The sequence below is a fragment of the Necator americanus genome, chromosome I (assembly GCF_031761385.1).
Source record: "Necator americanus strain Aroian chromosome I, whole genome shotgun sequence".
In the NCBI taxonomy this organism is placed as follows: domain Eukaryota; kingdom Metazoa; phylum Nematoda; class Chromadorea; order Rhabditida; family Ancylostomatidae; genus Necator; species Necator americanus.
This window is the reverse complement of record NC_087371.1, coordinates 34,197,876-34,212,524: the sequence shown is the minus strand read 5'-3', so window position 1 is coordinate 34,212,524 and position 14,649 is coordinate 34,197,876. Positions and strand designations below refer to the sequence as shown.

Here is a 14,649-nt window from a genome sequence, read left to right as displayed (position 1 = left end):
CGCCCTTGCTGTTGACGGGATATTATTAGTTTGCTGAGATGAAAGTCGTTATGGTTGTTAGTTGTGCAATTCCAGAATCAGTGCCATATTTGGTTTGATTCAAATTGGGTTCTTTCTCCGGATAAATATAAAAAAATTAGTTCTAGACAACGTCATCATTTGTGGAAGCAGTAGTTATATTTCTTCGTTCTCTTGCTTCTTGTCATACTTATTGGCTTTTTGGAGCCGTTGGGGTTTCCTTCATGCCATTGATCTGCTTGGTAAACTGCTCTAACATCTTTAGACCGCATCAATGCGTCTCACGAGGTTTTTGCTGCTTCCTCGAAAACCGTTCAAAGAATTAGATTATGCACGTCATATGCCCAAAGAGTACGTCGAGAGGATGAAAAGGACGATTCCAAGAAAAGTTTATGGTGAAAGGTATGTTTGACCCCTATGGTGAAGAGTTTTTAAAATGAACTCGGAACTCATTGTGCTTCGAGAGTTCTTCTCACCGTTTCTATAGTAGCAGAACGATCACTAATGTAATATTTGTGTTTTCTCTTAGTACTTCATATAGCGGCACAGGGAATTTTAAGACCCAATTAAGTAAGTGATGTTTTTTTGTCGCCTGCCACTCCTTGCGCAGATCTGATAGCAAATGCGCATTGTCTTAATCATTCATAATAAACTATGACAGATACATTAGTGAAAGTAGCAGTAGGACCTACTGTAAAAGAGGGCTGCATGAAACTACAGAGCCGCTAGTACCCTGTTTTACTGATATATGTTTTGAAATATCAGTCGACTTTTGTTTACAATATTCGAATCCCTCCTCACTCGTGGCAACTAACTACTTTTCTCCATTCCTCGAGAATTTTCCAGAAGATCTTCCGGGCGGATGTGACTGCTCGATCGATCGTTCGGAACCGTCCTAGAGCCGAGTATTTGATCTCTTCGGGGTCGATAAATTTGTATCAGTCTTGTCCGGGAGGATAGAAACACTGCCTTGACACATCGGTTTGCCCGCGCAAATAACTGGAAGGTTGCATGCGCTTCTATGGTCCTCAAACAATTCTGGATTGAAGTCGAACCCCGGGTCCCTTATGGATTGATCAACGCCGTCCACTTTAACCTTCATCCTTGAAAATCTCAGTAGGTGGAGCAAAATACTACACTTTTGTCCAGCAGCCTTAGTTCCTATTTATCAGTTGTGTACCCATTATGATTAGTACTTCTAAATCCACTTATCTTTATTCTCAGTAAAATGTTGTTCTTTTCACAATCCTTACATTTCAGTTAATGTAGAGTCATGTTTAATTTAATGTTTTCCTGCTTCACTATGTAATCTTTCGCGATTGTTGGGTGTAAAGAGTAAAAAGTTAGCTTACAATGGTGCGATGACAGGAATGTGAATATTTCCTGAAAGTTTCAAGAATCGCTTTTTTTTCGTTAGAATTTCTCAATTGTTCCCCTTGATGCTCGCTCTTATAACTAAACAGCAAAGAGCAGCATGGAAATGAGGACGGTTTAAGGTGTTATGCTGATAAGAGCATTTCCATGTAAAATTTGACTTTTCTAATGTAAATTTGCTCTTTCTCGTTGATGTCTTGTTTCATTAACATAACAAGGAACCTAACACTTGTTCCTTTTTGTTGAAGATGTTTTAGATCAGTGCTTTGCTAATTTTGATGCAACTCATAGCAACCCAACAATTTTGGAGTTTTGTTCTTAAAATTTTAGATGCTTATGTGTTTACGTCTTCCGTAATCTACTCTCAGATTCGGCGCACCTGATATCACTCGTTGGGTGATCCATCCTGACGATTATGTGCCGAGCTTTGAGCGTCCGTGGACCAATGATGTACTTTCAAAAAACACAGAAAGAGCTAATGCGTACCACCAATCTATGTCAGTGATTTTTTTTTTGTGAAGATCCTTCTTTTTGTTACGTATCCAGATTTTTATCAATCTTTTTAGGATGAACAATAAATTCTTCCGATTCCGTAGACCCAAAATTAATCGAATACCAGATGAGGAATGGACTTTCTTCCCAGGAGATCTGGTCCAGGTATCAAAATTGAATATTCCGGCTCCTTCTTCATGAGGAAACAAAAGTAAAACTTAGGTAATGGTCGGAAAGGACAAAGGACGCCAAGGTACTGTAATGGCAGTGTCTCGGGATACTAATGAGATCCTCGTGGAAGGAATGCACTGTAAGCTAGAAGTTGAAATGGAAGGAGCGAAGAAGTTGGGAATTGAGGAGACGCTTAGGTAAACTTTTGTGGTTCTCTCTAGGATATTTCCAAAACTGTGCTCTTCTCCTAGAAGACATAATAACTTACAACCTACAGGAATGAATATTTCATTAAAGTACTAATTTCAATAATAATTCAAGATGGAAAGAGCAACCTCTGAGTGTTGAAAAGGAACAAGTCAAGCTTGTAGATCCCAATGATAACGAACCATGTGAGGCAAAGTAAGTCAATGCAAAGTATTCCTCACTATTTAACTGAGATTTGAGTGACTGATGTCGATTGCTAGTAAGTTTTGTAACTATGATTTCATCCAGGTGGACTCTTAACAGTGCTGGTGATGAATATATTCGGATTTCACAGCGATCAGGCTTCGAAATCCCAATACCAAGCCAAGCTAAAGTAACGTATGAATATCTACTGCCGGAAAAGTATATTGGTTAGTTTCCTCTCTAGAAAAATCAGCTTCCTCTTCTATGTCTTTCACCATGGTGACACACCTACCAACCATTGCAATCCATTATTTTAGAAGTGGAAGATAAAGACACACCGGCCAATCTTGTTCTAGAGCGAACTTACGTACCAAAATTGGCTTCCTTCGAGGACGAAATCAGTGAAGAAATGGGAATTAAGGATCCGCGACCGCAGAAACCAACATATTGGTATTAGCTCATTCATGTACAAACATAACGACAATCAGCTACAATAGCTTCTTTTAGAGAATTGTTTATTTTTGATTTTTTTTTGTTGAATTATAAATATTTGTCACATATTAATCCTAGTATGTAAGCACTTGTACAAAGCTCAGTGAAGTGCAAAATTGACCCCGTCTTGACTGGCAAAATAAGTTAGTGTTATGATCTAGTTATTCGGGCCCAGCCCCTTGTCTATCAAACGCGTCGTGAGGTTCCAACGCAATAAGACCGTATTCGTCAGCGTACTGAAGTGGCTCACAAAACCTGAATTAGATTTTAGAGCAATCATAATACAAGGTACTCATATATCTTCTTACCTTTCACTTTCTATCGTGAGAATGTACTGACATAAAGTGGGTTCTGACAACGAAATAGATATTGCCAATGGACTTCCGTCAGCAGTTTTGCATCGAAGGCGAACCTCTACACTTCTAAAGTAGCTGTACGTGGAAGACATTATTTTATTTTTAAAATAAATGGACGTATTCACGGTTACTCTTTAGGTTTAAATTTATTAAGGACGTTATGCACCATCCCATTCCAAAAAAGTTGCTGCAAATGAAGTACGTCAAAGAAAAACAAACCTATGAGCACCAACTTCGTGACATATATCTCCTTTCGTGTAAATATGAGACACCTGCGTAATCTGATTGTTGTACTAAAACAGGTGTCATAAGTATACTGCTTCTTCTATGGTCATTTAAAAAGAAAAGTTTAACCTTCTTGGGTGATCGATGCTTTGGATCCTCATCAATCCATGCTTTGTGAATTTTTTCATCGAATACGCCCAACAATACATCAGTTCGTTCACCATTTTGTGCTATATGATATTGCAGAGCCTGGAACGGATACTAACGTGAAAGTGGTCGAAAAGAAATAAGAAATTGACGGAATGGTAGATATAGAAGCAGACTTTCAAAACTTACATTCCTTCCATAGCAAAACTCATACTTCCACCATCCTTCACCTCCATAGATACATTCCCTGCCGGATATAATCCTATTCACTGTGTCCTCCACTATTAAACGATTGTTTGCTAAGGAATCGACACCTTCATATCTTAACATGCTCAATATTTCAGTTTTCTATCAATACTTCCGTAGAAGTGCTAAAATATTAAATGAGAAGGAAGGAACCAATCCATTGTATAATTAGGTCGCTTAAAGTGATATAAAAACGCAATAAACTGCATTACCTCTTTTGACCGGCTAATTTCAATGGTCTTTCCGCCACAGAATCCTCAATTTCCTCTTCAACTTTCTCGCTGTCCTCCACCTCTGTGTTTGATTGTTGTTGGTTGGCCGAATACTCAATACCCAATTTTAGGGGAAACGGTCATATAAAAAAACAACAAAAAGAGAAAACATACTCTTTTGTAGGTGTCTCGATGATGTTCCTCCATTTGAACTAGAGATAAAGGTTTAGAGTTCTCATTATTATCTGTATTGTAACAGATTATTTCTTGATTCCGTTGAGTTTTTGGTCTATAGGCCGGATGAGTGCAGAGTCGACTGGATAGCACTACTACTTCATAGTTGCAGGATGAAACCTCATTCAAAGAATGGATTTGGTTCCGGGCATTCTGAAAAGAAAGAGAAAAAATGGCCGAAATATTATTAGGCAAAAAATTTATGTACATGGCAGATTCAAGATTTGAGAGGAATCTTGAAAGCTCCCCTACGGATGGGGCGAATTGTGAAAATGCCCTCTTTGATACGATATGCATAAAATTCGCAAACTTTGCGAGAAAAAATGTGTGAAGCAAGGTGTAGAAGACGTAGTAGCTAGTATGCTGCTTCAGGACGTGGAGAATATGAAGAGAACAATTCTCGTTGCATTAAAGCTAATTTACGTCCTGCTAACAGAAATTATAATGTACAATATATAATATATTATACATACTATAGCATAAAATGCTATATAATATTCTAAACGTCAGGATTTACTTTATTAACCAATCTCCTCCTTCCATAGTTAGTTTACGGACTATTTACTTCATCACACTTCTAGGCTTTTACTCCATTTATTTAGTTTTAGGTTATTCCTCGTATTCATCTATCGTTCTTATGCTAAGTTGTACAAAAAGACAACTTTTGGCATCGTGCATTACATTTTCACACGATGTGATGTCAAACTAACACTCAAGAAACCGTTAGAACATTAAAAATGCAAAATCCAATAGCACAAAAAATAGGCATACACAAAGCACAAACTGGGTCTGTCTTCCAGTTCGTTAATAATAAAAAATCCTGACATTCAAAACGTCAAACTTTTTTCTCACCAAAACTTTGCAGTCCAACAGCTCTGTTGAGCTCTCGCATTCGTTGCTCCCCTACTGTGCATGAACTAATTCATATTTATAGCTTTTTACTATTTCTGAGAAGTTAATAACAGCAATTCTACAAAAAGGTAAATGCTGAAAGTTACCACTCCGAAATACATACCTCAACACAAATATACATTACAGTGGTTGTCCTCGGCTTTCCAGTGATGTCACATGTTGTTCCTTGACTATAAAACACCGGAAAATAAGCATGTTCCTCTCCATCAATGACCTTCCTAGGAGGATTGCTGTAATCTGCTGAGGATGTCTGAAAAGAAAATAATAGAATTTACAGCATTTTGTAGGAAGTTCAAGCGAATGGGAGGTGAAATTGAACAGGAATATAATACTGCACATGAGAACATTTTCATTCATTTCATATTCATAGAGACATCGTAGAATTCATGCTACATCATTGGTTTTGCTGCTTGTTCAACTAAAGCAGAATAGAAATTTACGAATTTTATCAGATAAGTTGCCCATGAACTCCACTAAAGCTGAAAAAATGCAGGTTTTCATCACCAAAAAAATCTCAACGATTTGATGTGGTTTTGTGGATATTTTTTGAGTGCTCTACAGGAAAGAACGGTAACAAAATTTGGGTTTCTCCTCGTAAAATGAAAACAATCAATCGAAAATCGTAAATCGAAACAATCAAGTAAGAAAATCACAGTAGAGCTAATGATAAGAACTCGATTATGAGTCCAGGAACACGACTAGTTGTGCTTTTACAAACTTTGAAAAGAAAGGAAAGAACCTCATGAGACAGGGAAAGACTTTCATATTTCCAAAGCGAAACATTTCAATTCGTTAACCAAAACTGCTCGACTTCTTAGAAAGACGAAAGTAAACTGAGGGAATCAGAAGAGAAAATAAATTAGCCTATAAAGAAATTAATTTCCTCTATAATTGATAACTAGGAGGATCAACAGTTATTCAATTGTTAATCCGTAATTGATTGAATTGTTCAAGAAGGAGTAGCAATTTTGAATTAACGAAACAAAAATGTGTAATACTATAACTTACCACGGTAGTGTAATCAACATGAAGATTCCCCAGATAATATTCTGCACTCCTTCCCACACCTCTAATATCTTTTTCTTCATGGTATTGAACAATATAACGTCCATGACAAAGCTCATATGACCAATATGGTTCAACTCGATACGAACATAATTTCTCCTTGTAAACAGGGGCCAATAATTCAACAGGTGTTGGGCCCGTGTACGATGAAACATCGTTATCATTCTGGAAACATCAGAAAAAAGGGCTTTTACGAAGAAAAACGAAAGGAGTTAAGTACACATTATAAACTAACCGTCATCGAAGACTCGGGCATTTTACAGATGTAGTTCTCATTGTTCTGTGTGGATATTCGCATGGAGTTGTCGTCCTTGAGCGCTTTCTCGTTATCCTCCAACAGTTGTCCACCTTCTAATCCATTCTCAGCTCGTTCAAAAGTGATCAGATAATGTACACTGTCGTCAACTTTTGCAGCAAAGCTGAAACTGCAACTCAAGACGAGTAGAAGGCGTATCCGCCTCAGCAACATCTTCTGGAGATGAACACCAGCTGCACGGGGACAAGCAGTAGGACGTCACTGCGGATCTTGTCCACGCCGCCGCTGTCACGCAATTTTACGTACCGCTAACATTGCTCAGCATTTTTACATTTTTTTCTCATCGCAATTTCTTTACGATTCTATATCATTTTCTAGCATAGGCTGATTTCCATTCGTACGTGAAAACATAGCAGAAAAATAGTAGAGACAATGTCACCTTGGTAGTTTGTCCAAAGAAGACCGTGATGGATTTTATCGTTGTGTTGTATTCGAATAGCTTTATATTTTGCAAGAATAATTTCTAACAACTAAGAGATCTGGATTTTCAGGTACCAAATTTTACGAGTCGTTCCATAATGAAGTTGTAGCACTGGCAATTGCTTGTGTACGCTTTTATTACGCTTTATAAAATGCTCGCACACGATTTCCTGAAAAAGGACGATCGTTCGTTCAAACCAACTTCATCGTCGAGGTAAATGAAAGAGTTTGCGGTAGTATTTCCTTTTTTCTTTGTCTTCGATTTTTCGCTTTTTTTGTCGTGTTTCCTTGGCCACATCCTTAATGGAGGGAAGAAAGGGTTGACATTCTTATCTCTTTTCTTTCTTCACCCAGTGTTCCCTTCATAGAATAAGTGTAATAATTTTTTTTATTGTGCTGTCTCTAATCTAATAATAATGTAATACTATTTCCACGGCCTCATATCCGTGTAACAGTTCACAGCCCTTTTCTGGAACGTTCTACGCTGCAGTCCGAAGTTTTGCTTTCATCTGTCCTTTGTGGTGGACTTATTTCGCGTAATTCTTACTGGTTCAGATTTCGTTTGGAAATTGAAAAGTAGACATCAGTCCCTTTCAGTATGCGCTAAATTGTCCTATACAGTGTTAAAATGTGTTTATCGGTTGATTGTTGTTTTCTATATTGCCGCTTGTCTGACTTTCTTTTGATTCTGCTAGTGAATCTTTCAAAAGGTAGAGGTTCTATGTAATGAAGGTTTATGGAATGACGAGTGGTATTTTTTTTTGTACATTCACCAAGTCATATCTTAGAAACTAATTCATCCTAATGCGGAATGAACGGTATAAAACTATTAGCCAAATGAACTGAGGTGAACAGTTTGCTTTGGAATGAAAAAAAGAACAATACTGCGTGGGTAAAAACTTGCAAGCACATTTTAATTTCATATAGGCTTGAGCGTCCATTCTTTTTCCCCTAAAGACCTTTGCTTTCAGATCGGCTTGGTATTTTTGTGTTTTGGTTTTGACTAAGATTCTACGATGTATTGGAATATTCTTTATCGATATTCTAGCTAAAGGCATTCATGTTGTTAGCCTTCTATGGCTTGTTAAAGTTTTGTAAGTTTTCCTGACATTAGAATGTGTTCTATGTAAAGTTAATTTTCATTTCCCATAGATTTTTTGATTATCGAATTTATTTAGTGCGTCCTTTTTATTGTTACCCATTCAAAAACCACTTTCTCAAGGGAAATCTCTCAAGAAACAGACGGTATGTTCGTTCATTAATTTTGTTTTTATACCACTTTTTTAGTGTTTTTCGGTTTTCGCATCTCCCCTCATTACATTATATATTTGTTGCAGCTTATACGAATCGGAAAATTATCATTAGTTAATTCGTTAATAGAAGTGTTGTGGTTCTATGGTATCACATTTTGCGGACCTTTAAGGTGATTTTTTTTTTGTTTTTGGGTATATTTTCTCCTTTGCATTATTTTATGCTCCATGAAATTAATTCAGGTCAGTACTTGTCTTCGAACTGAGTCCTTCTGTGCTATTGGTTGCTATTGTTTCTATGTTCAAGGTAACTGACTTTAAAAAAAGTCATTTATTTTCAATGATTCATCTTAATTTTTAGGGTAATTCGACGACAACAAAAAGTAGAGGTGTATTTTTCCTAGTCATAGGTTTTGTGGCGCTTATGCTTATGGACCGTGATCAAACGATCGAGCACAAACATGGTAATTTTTTGAATTAATTTAATGGTAAAATTTCCTACAACTACTATAGGTGAAATTAGTTTAACTTCTGGTTCAATTTCAGATATAACTCATGCTCATCACAGTGGTCTGAATCATTTATTTTACCATCTCATAAACATGTTTGGTGTTGCTGATCATCAAGGGGGGATAGTAATACTGTTTCTTGCTCTGCTTCTTCGCATTGGTGAGTGGATGGACATGATTCTACGTTAAACCTGCCTCATGTTTAATTTGTTTTATAATTATTTGTATTTTTGCTCGGGAATCTGGAAAAAATCTTGTTTTTCATTCATGTTTCTATCACTGTAATTGTTTTCTTTACCAAAGAACCAAACATTATTTTCTACCTGTTTCTCAATTATGGTAACGAAATGTAGTAACCTTCTTTCGGAGCTACCAAAATGTAGAGCATATTCCAGAAAAAAAAGAAAATAAAATAAAAACATCAATTATTCTCATCTAATAGCCTATTTTTACTTTTGCAATATTCTGTTATGAAAAATTAATGGGAAGCGTAAAAGGAGACAAGATTCACCTACAATAGTATGTAAGTGTCAAATATTCCAATCTTGAATCGTAAAATCCTTTTCCGGTTTCGTTTCTTGTTTCTTCTTCCGCTCTCTATGGTTTTCTGCTTTTTCTTCCTGTACTTTGATTTGTTTTGGTTTTTCTGATGACATTCCTCCTCTTTAACGAGATGCGATTCTTACAGGTTATGATAATTCATTCCGTCACCTTGCGGTGGAGATAGGCGGCCCGAAGCGTCTTTACTCTCTTGTATGCTCGTGCTCCGCTTTGCTGCTTACTCCTATAGGCGTGCTTTGCTTAGCAATGACGAAGGTGAACGTTTTCAACCACCTCCTCATTCTCTGCGAACGTAAAAGCTCATTTTTAAGTCTCACATCCCTTCTGTACCCGAATTTGTGTTACTTCTTATCATTGCCACGGTCTTCGTCATGGTTCTTGACTTCTATGCGGAAAGCGTTTGCTTTCAGGTAAGCGATAATGTTAGAAAATTTGAAGAGAAATAAGATTATACAGAAGTTAAAATTCCAGCATGTTGCTGATCCTGTAATGGCCGCTGCCCGATGGTCGCCAGTGACCATGTTTAGCTGCGCCCTTGGACTAGCATGGCTGTGGTACAGTGGACAAGGAATAGCTGAACATGCTGTCACATCTGGTGTATTGATCACCGTTGTAGCTTTCGTGTTAGGTACGTTTATCATGTCTATTAATTCTTTTCTGTTGTCATCGTAAACTTTTTAAGCATCTGTTTCGCTGACATCCTCCAGTACTCCAAAACATCGAGGTGGTGAGCTCATTGGAATGTCGGACACTGGTCTTCCACTGTTCACGTATAAGGAGGCCTTCTTGCAGAAAACGAGTCGATCGCTATTATTATTTGTGAAGGTCTGCTCGTTTTTCAACTTATTAAGGGTTACTGTTAATTTCTACCTGAACGAAAAATAGTTTCAAGTAAGAAAACCACTTCAATAACGCAAGTTAATGACTTCAAGCATTTGTTGCCATTTTCTTTGATTGCATTGTGGATATTTAGATTCAGTGTGAAAACTTCGAAATTTCAGGAAACTCTCCGTGAGATTCTGTCCAATTCGGATTCCCGGCGAATTTTCTGGTTTCTTTGTGTGAACTTAGCATTTTGCGGTGTTGAGTTCTTATATGGCTTTTGGACCAACAGTCTTGGTCTCATCTCTGACGGCTTTCACATGTTGTTTGACTGCTCGGCTTTGGTGAGAAAATAATTGTACAAGCTTGGTTCTGCTGTTTATGAAAGTTCTAACTCTTTAGGTTATGGGGTTGGTTGCTTCTGTAATGTCACGTTGGCCTGCTACCCGCCATTTCAGCTACGGATACGGAAGAGTAGAGGTATGGTCAAAGTCTTCTTTCTTTTCGTGAGATGTCTTTGAATTAAAAATGTTTTAATGTCGTAAGTTTGTGCGTATAGGTGCTGTCCGGATTTATAAACGCTCTCTTCTTATGCGTAATTGCTCTTTTCATCTTAATTGAAGCCCTGGAAAGACTGTTCGATCCTCCGCTTATCAACACAGATAGACTTCTAGTAAGCTTCTTTCGATTAGTGTCCACTTTTCGTGGATGTATCTAACGCTTTGTATCTTCAGTTTGTTGCTGTATCCGGACTCCTTGTTAACTTATTTGGAATGTGGTCTTTCCACGGTGATGGCGATCATGGACATTCCCATGGGGGTGGGTCCCATGGGCATTCCCACGGCGGTGGCTCTCACGGACATTCGCATGGAAATGCTAACATGCAAGGTTAAATATTCTGGCAATTTAAAGAACTTTGAGCTTATTTATTGGCATATTTGACCTAGATTCAAATCGTATTCATTTGACAATGAGCCATTTCCAGGAGTGTTTTTACATGTGCTGGCAGATACGCTTGGATCAGTTTTCGTGATCATATCAACATTGCTTATCCAGTGGTTTGGGTGGACTTGGGTGGATCCTCTCTGTTCTCTTATTCTCTCAATCTTAATTCTCAGCTCTGTTTACCCTCTACTAAAGAGTAGCATGAGTACTCTTTTGCAAGTTCGTTGCAGTTTTTACGAATTTTACGGTTAAATTAGAAATTATTATACCTTTGTAACGAGGAACTGTTGTATGATTACGTGGAGAAACAAAGAAAATAGCAGAGATTTTTATTGCATTTTCAGGATATTCCGGATGATGAAGAGTTCGAGCATCACCTTTGTGAAGCTTTAGAGGTAAATTTCTGGTTTGTTCAAGAATAGGCGAAGCTGTTGTTGAAGTGAATTAAATGTGCTATTGAGAAGGGTCAATGATGCAATTATTGATATTTTTGTTGGAGGTTTCTAAGTGTCTTGAAAGGTAGAAGATAGCTTTTTAAAGCGTCTTCCCCTGCATAGGATCTTAAATCTGGAATTTAACTCTTTTTTCCTCCAAACGCTAGAGAACATTTACTGCTTCCTTAAATGGTAGAGAGTTATTGATTTCTTTGAAGTAACTGCTTGTTGATTTATTTGACGATTAGATTTTGATTGAGGTAAGGGTGGACTTTATACGGCAATGAGTTCAGTTTCTTTTCTTTTCCAATTTATTCGCGGATTTTACTTGATCTAACTTTAGTGGTTCAGAATTTAACTTCTTTTTATTTACGGAAATCGGTTCCCGTTTTTTTTTTCGCTTTGTTTTTGCTTGCAAAACAAAACTATTGTTCATGCTTTCCTTGGTTTAGGTAGAGGGAGTGCGTTCATACTCCAAAGCTCATTTCTGGCAGTTGAAGAGTGACTTAAACGTTGCGTCTGTTCATATTCAAGCGGCTCCAGAAGCTAACGCACAGCTTATCAGACATAAAGTAATACTCTCGATCATTTGCTGTTTTCACCTCTTTACTGGAATGATTTCTTTTTCAGGTAGCTGCTCAGCTAAGAGCGTGTGGAGCGACACAATGTTCCGTTCAAGTGGAGAAAGATATTTTTGTGCAACGAATCCAACAACTTTGTCCTTCTTATCGTTTTGGACACAACGTAAGGATTTCACTTTCTAGATGAGAAATTCACATTCAAGAGCTAGCGGTAACTTTTTTATCCTTGTTAGGTTGCCCGTGGAACGACTATTGTACGTGAACGAAAATCCCATCACAGCCATGACCATGGAAATCACGGGCATTCGCACAACGGTCACGGACATTCACACTGATTTCTCGATTCGAACTATTAGTCACCAAAGTGCCTTCATAAATTATAGTAGTATGTTGTGATTTTTAGGATAAATGAAAGGCAACAGTGATGTTGAATGAATTAACTGTTGAATCATCTAATTTGTTGATTGTTTGTACTGTTTTGTGCATATTTTTGCAATGGTGTTAGGGTTGTCCTTTTGTTTTCATTCAGCATTTCCCATTTCCCTTTTTCCTATACACATTGTCAGTTTATCCTGATGCCGCTGGCTGCTACTGTGATCGAATTCTGTCCTGGGTCTAATTTATTATTCTATATCTTTGATTTCGAAAAGAACGTATAATAAAGAAAAGAAGCAAGTTCAATAGAAAAACTATTCACAAGCGCGTTTCGCGTTTAATTTCGCGCATTAATCTCGCACATCCTGATAATTTTCCTGCTAATATGACAGAAAAAAGAGATATCCAGGAGCAGTAAATTATCCTCGAGAGTGGGGAAACAACGGTTCAACTCACTTATTAGTTCGTGGAACAAAAATGAGCTCTGGGATAAAATGATTACGTTGGGGAGTGGGAAGATGATCGAAACTTATCTATCATTAATTAAATCTGAATTAATATGAATGACAGATAGCATTCAAGCCGGATTTTCTCAATCCGAATGTTGTCGTACAGGAATAGAATATTTCCCGCATCTACATCTTGTCGGGATAAATGTAGTTAGGGGGAGACTCAGTGGCGCCCCTATTTCTGGAAGTAAATACCTAAATTATTCGGGGCCCTAAGGGCTAAGCGTTGGTCTTAGAGAGTCTATGACATTTAAGCTAAAGTTACTAAGGGGAAAAAAGTAGGATAGGGCTTCCAGAAATAAGGGCGCCACTGAGTGTCCTCCAACTACATTTTCTCCGACTTCCATACGGTCGGATTACACAATTACTGGGTGGAAGAAACAACAAAAAAAGAAAACAAAAACAAAAGTAAACAAGAGAACAGGGACAAAAAAAAAAGAAAAACGTTTGGGTCACTGTATAGTAGGATCAGAACGAAATGAGGCACAGTGCGGTAGCGTAGGCGGCTGCGCTCGAAGCGGTACGATGGAGGATAGCAGCCAATTTGACCTTACATATACTTGTACGAAGAACCTCTATCATAAAACGTAGAAACATGAAAAAATATCAATCACTGAAAGACTTACTGTACCATGGGAGGTTGTTGGGAAATATCGACAGGATGGGAATGGCGACAGGAGAATTGGTGGACACGCGCTGGATCCGTATTTGAGATCAAAACTCGGATTTTTCGAACACAGGAACCCGTGACGTTCCAAGTTTTCAATTATTGCTTTTTTTCCCCATACACAATTTGAACTTTGAATCATTTTGAACTCCCGCGATCACTACCGTATCCGTTAAATGCGGAAAAGAAATTGTTTCGTAAATTCACCATTTTATCCACTTAACATTACGCTGTGATGATCCGAAATGGCAAGAATCAATAAGATCGAAGAGATCAAAACTCATACAGTTGCGTAGAGCGAGAAATTCGTCATAGAATGACGTGGGTGTAATATTTGTTAGTTTTTCTTATTTCTATGAGCATTTTTTTAAGTTATGAAGGAGAACGCTCAGTACTCATTCTTCAACCCAGGAATTTGCTGAGAATTTATATTAAAAAGTGGAAATTACAGTGTTTGTTCTTACAAATTCATTGCAAAAGAAGTCCCAGCGTCCCAAATTTGAAATCTTTAGGATCCTCTTTACGCCAAAGAAAAGACCCTAAGGCGATTAGGCACTGTCATTTCTGAATGAACACATTTGGAGTGAGTATGTGTTTATCATAAAGGAGTACTTAAAAATATTACACATATGTTTACACTTAGGATATACATGCAAGTAAACAACGAATACTAGTCGGACGAAAAACATTTAGATCGATAATAATCAATGATAATCATAATTAAAACGGTCCATAAAAAGAAAAGTAAAAAAAAAGTAGTAAATAGTAGTATGTAGTATAAAAAAGTAAAAGTATAGAACTAGGAAGAGGAGTTTAATGTAAAACGAAATCATAGTAAAAAAAAAAAGTAAAAGTATAAAAATAAGAACAGGAGTATAACGCAGAACGAAAAAAAATCTGTAACAACTGTTGCACAGCATTTCATC

General features: G+C 37.4%; 3 protein-coding genes across 3 annotated transcripts; 2 read left to right on the top strand and 1 right to left on the bottom strand.

Moving 5' to 3' along the window:
- Positions 1 to 292: 292 nt before the first annotated feature.
- On the top strand, positions 293 to 2,902 carry RB195_007757 (uncharacterized protein; the record flags this gene model as incomplete). The annotated part of the gene is made up of 7 exons (XM_064181560.1): positions 293 to 420; positions 1,761 to 1,889; positions 1,959 to 2,049; positions 2,107 to 2,252; positions 2,377 to 2,457; positions 2,551 to 2,672; positions 2,763 to 2,902. The coding sequence occupies 7 exons, from the start codon at positions 293 to 295 to the stop codon at positions 2,900 to 2,902; spliced, it is 837 nt and encodes a 278-aa protein (XP_064038341.1).
- A 196-nt stretch (positions 2,903 to 3,098) lies between these two features.
- On the bottom strand, positions 3,099 to 6,803 carry RB195_007756 (uncharacterized protein; the record flags this gene model as incomplete). The annotated part of the gene is made up of 10 exons (XM_064181559.1): positions 3,099 to 3,192; positions 3,246 to 3,359; positions 3,513 to 3,586; positions 3,648 to 3,767; positions 3,855 to 3,987; positions 4,124 to 4,236; positions 4,298 to 4,510; positions 5,373 to 5,519; positions 6,278 to 6,499; positions 6,570 to 6,803. The coding sequence occupies 10 exons, from the start codon at positions 6,801 to 6,803 to the stop codon at positions 3,099 to 3,101; spliced, it is 1,464 nt and encodes a 487-aa protein (XP_064038340.1).
- Positions 6,804 to 7,222: 419 nt separating this feature from the next.
- RB195_007755 (uncharacterized protein) lies at positions 7,223 to 12,507 on the top strand (the record flags this gene model as incomplete). The annotated part of the gene is made up of 20 exons (XM_064181558.1): positions 7,223 to 7,284; positions 8,042 to 8,164; positions 8,249 to 8,315; positions 8,408 to 8,493; positions 8,564 to 8,627; positions 8,682 to 8,784; positions 8,867 to 8,989; positions 9,518 to 9,645; positions 9,702 to 9,800; positions 9,862 to 10,018; positions 10,073 to 10,215; positions 10,392 to 10,556; positions 10,615 to 10,692; positions 10,772 to 10,885; positions 10,947 to 11,100; positions 11,198 to 11,376; positions 11,502 to 11,552; positions 12,044 to 12,163; positions 12,222 to 12,335; positions 12,406 to 12,507. The coding sequence occupies 20 exons, from the start codon at positions 7,223 to 7,225 to the stop codon at positions 12,505 to 12,507; spliced, it is 2,232 nt and encodes a 743-aa protein (XP_064038339.1).
- Positions 12,508 to 14,649: the final 2,142 nt, after the last annotated feature.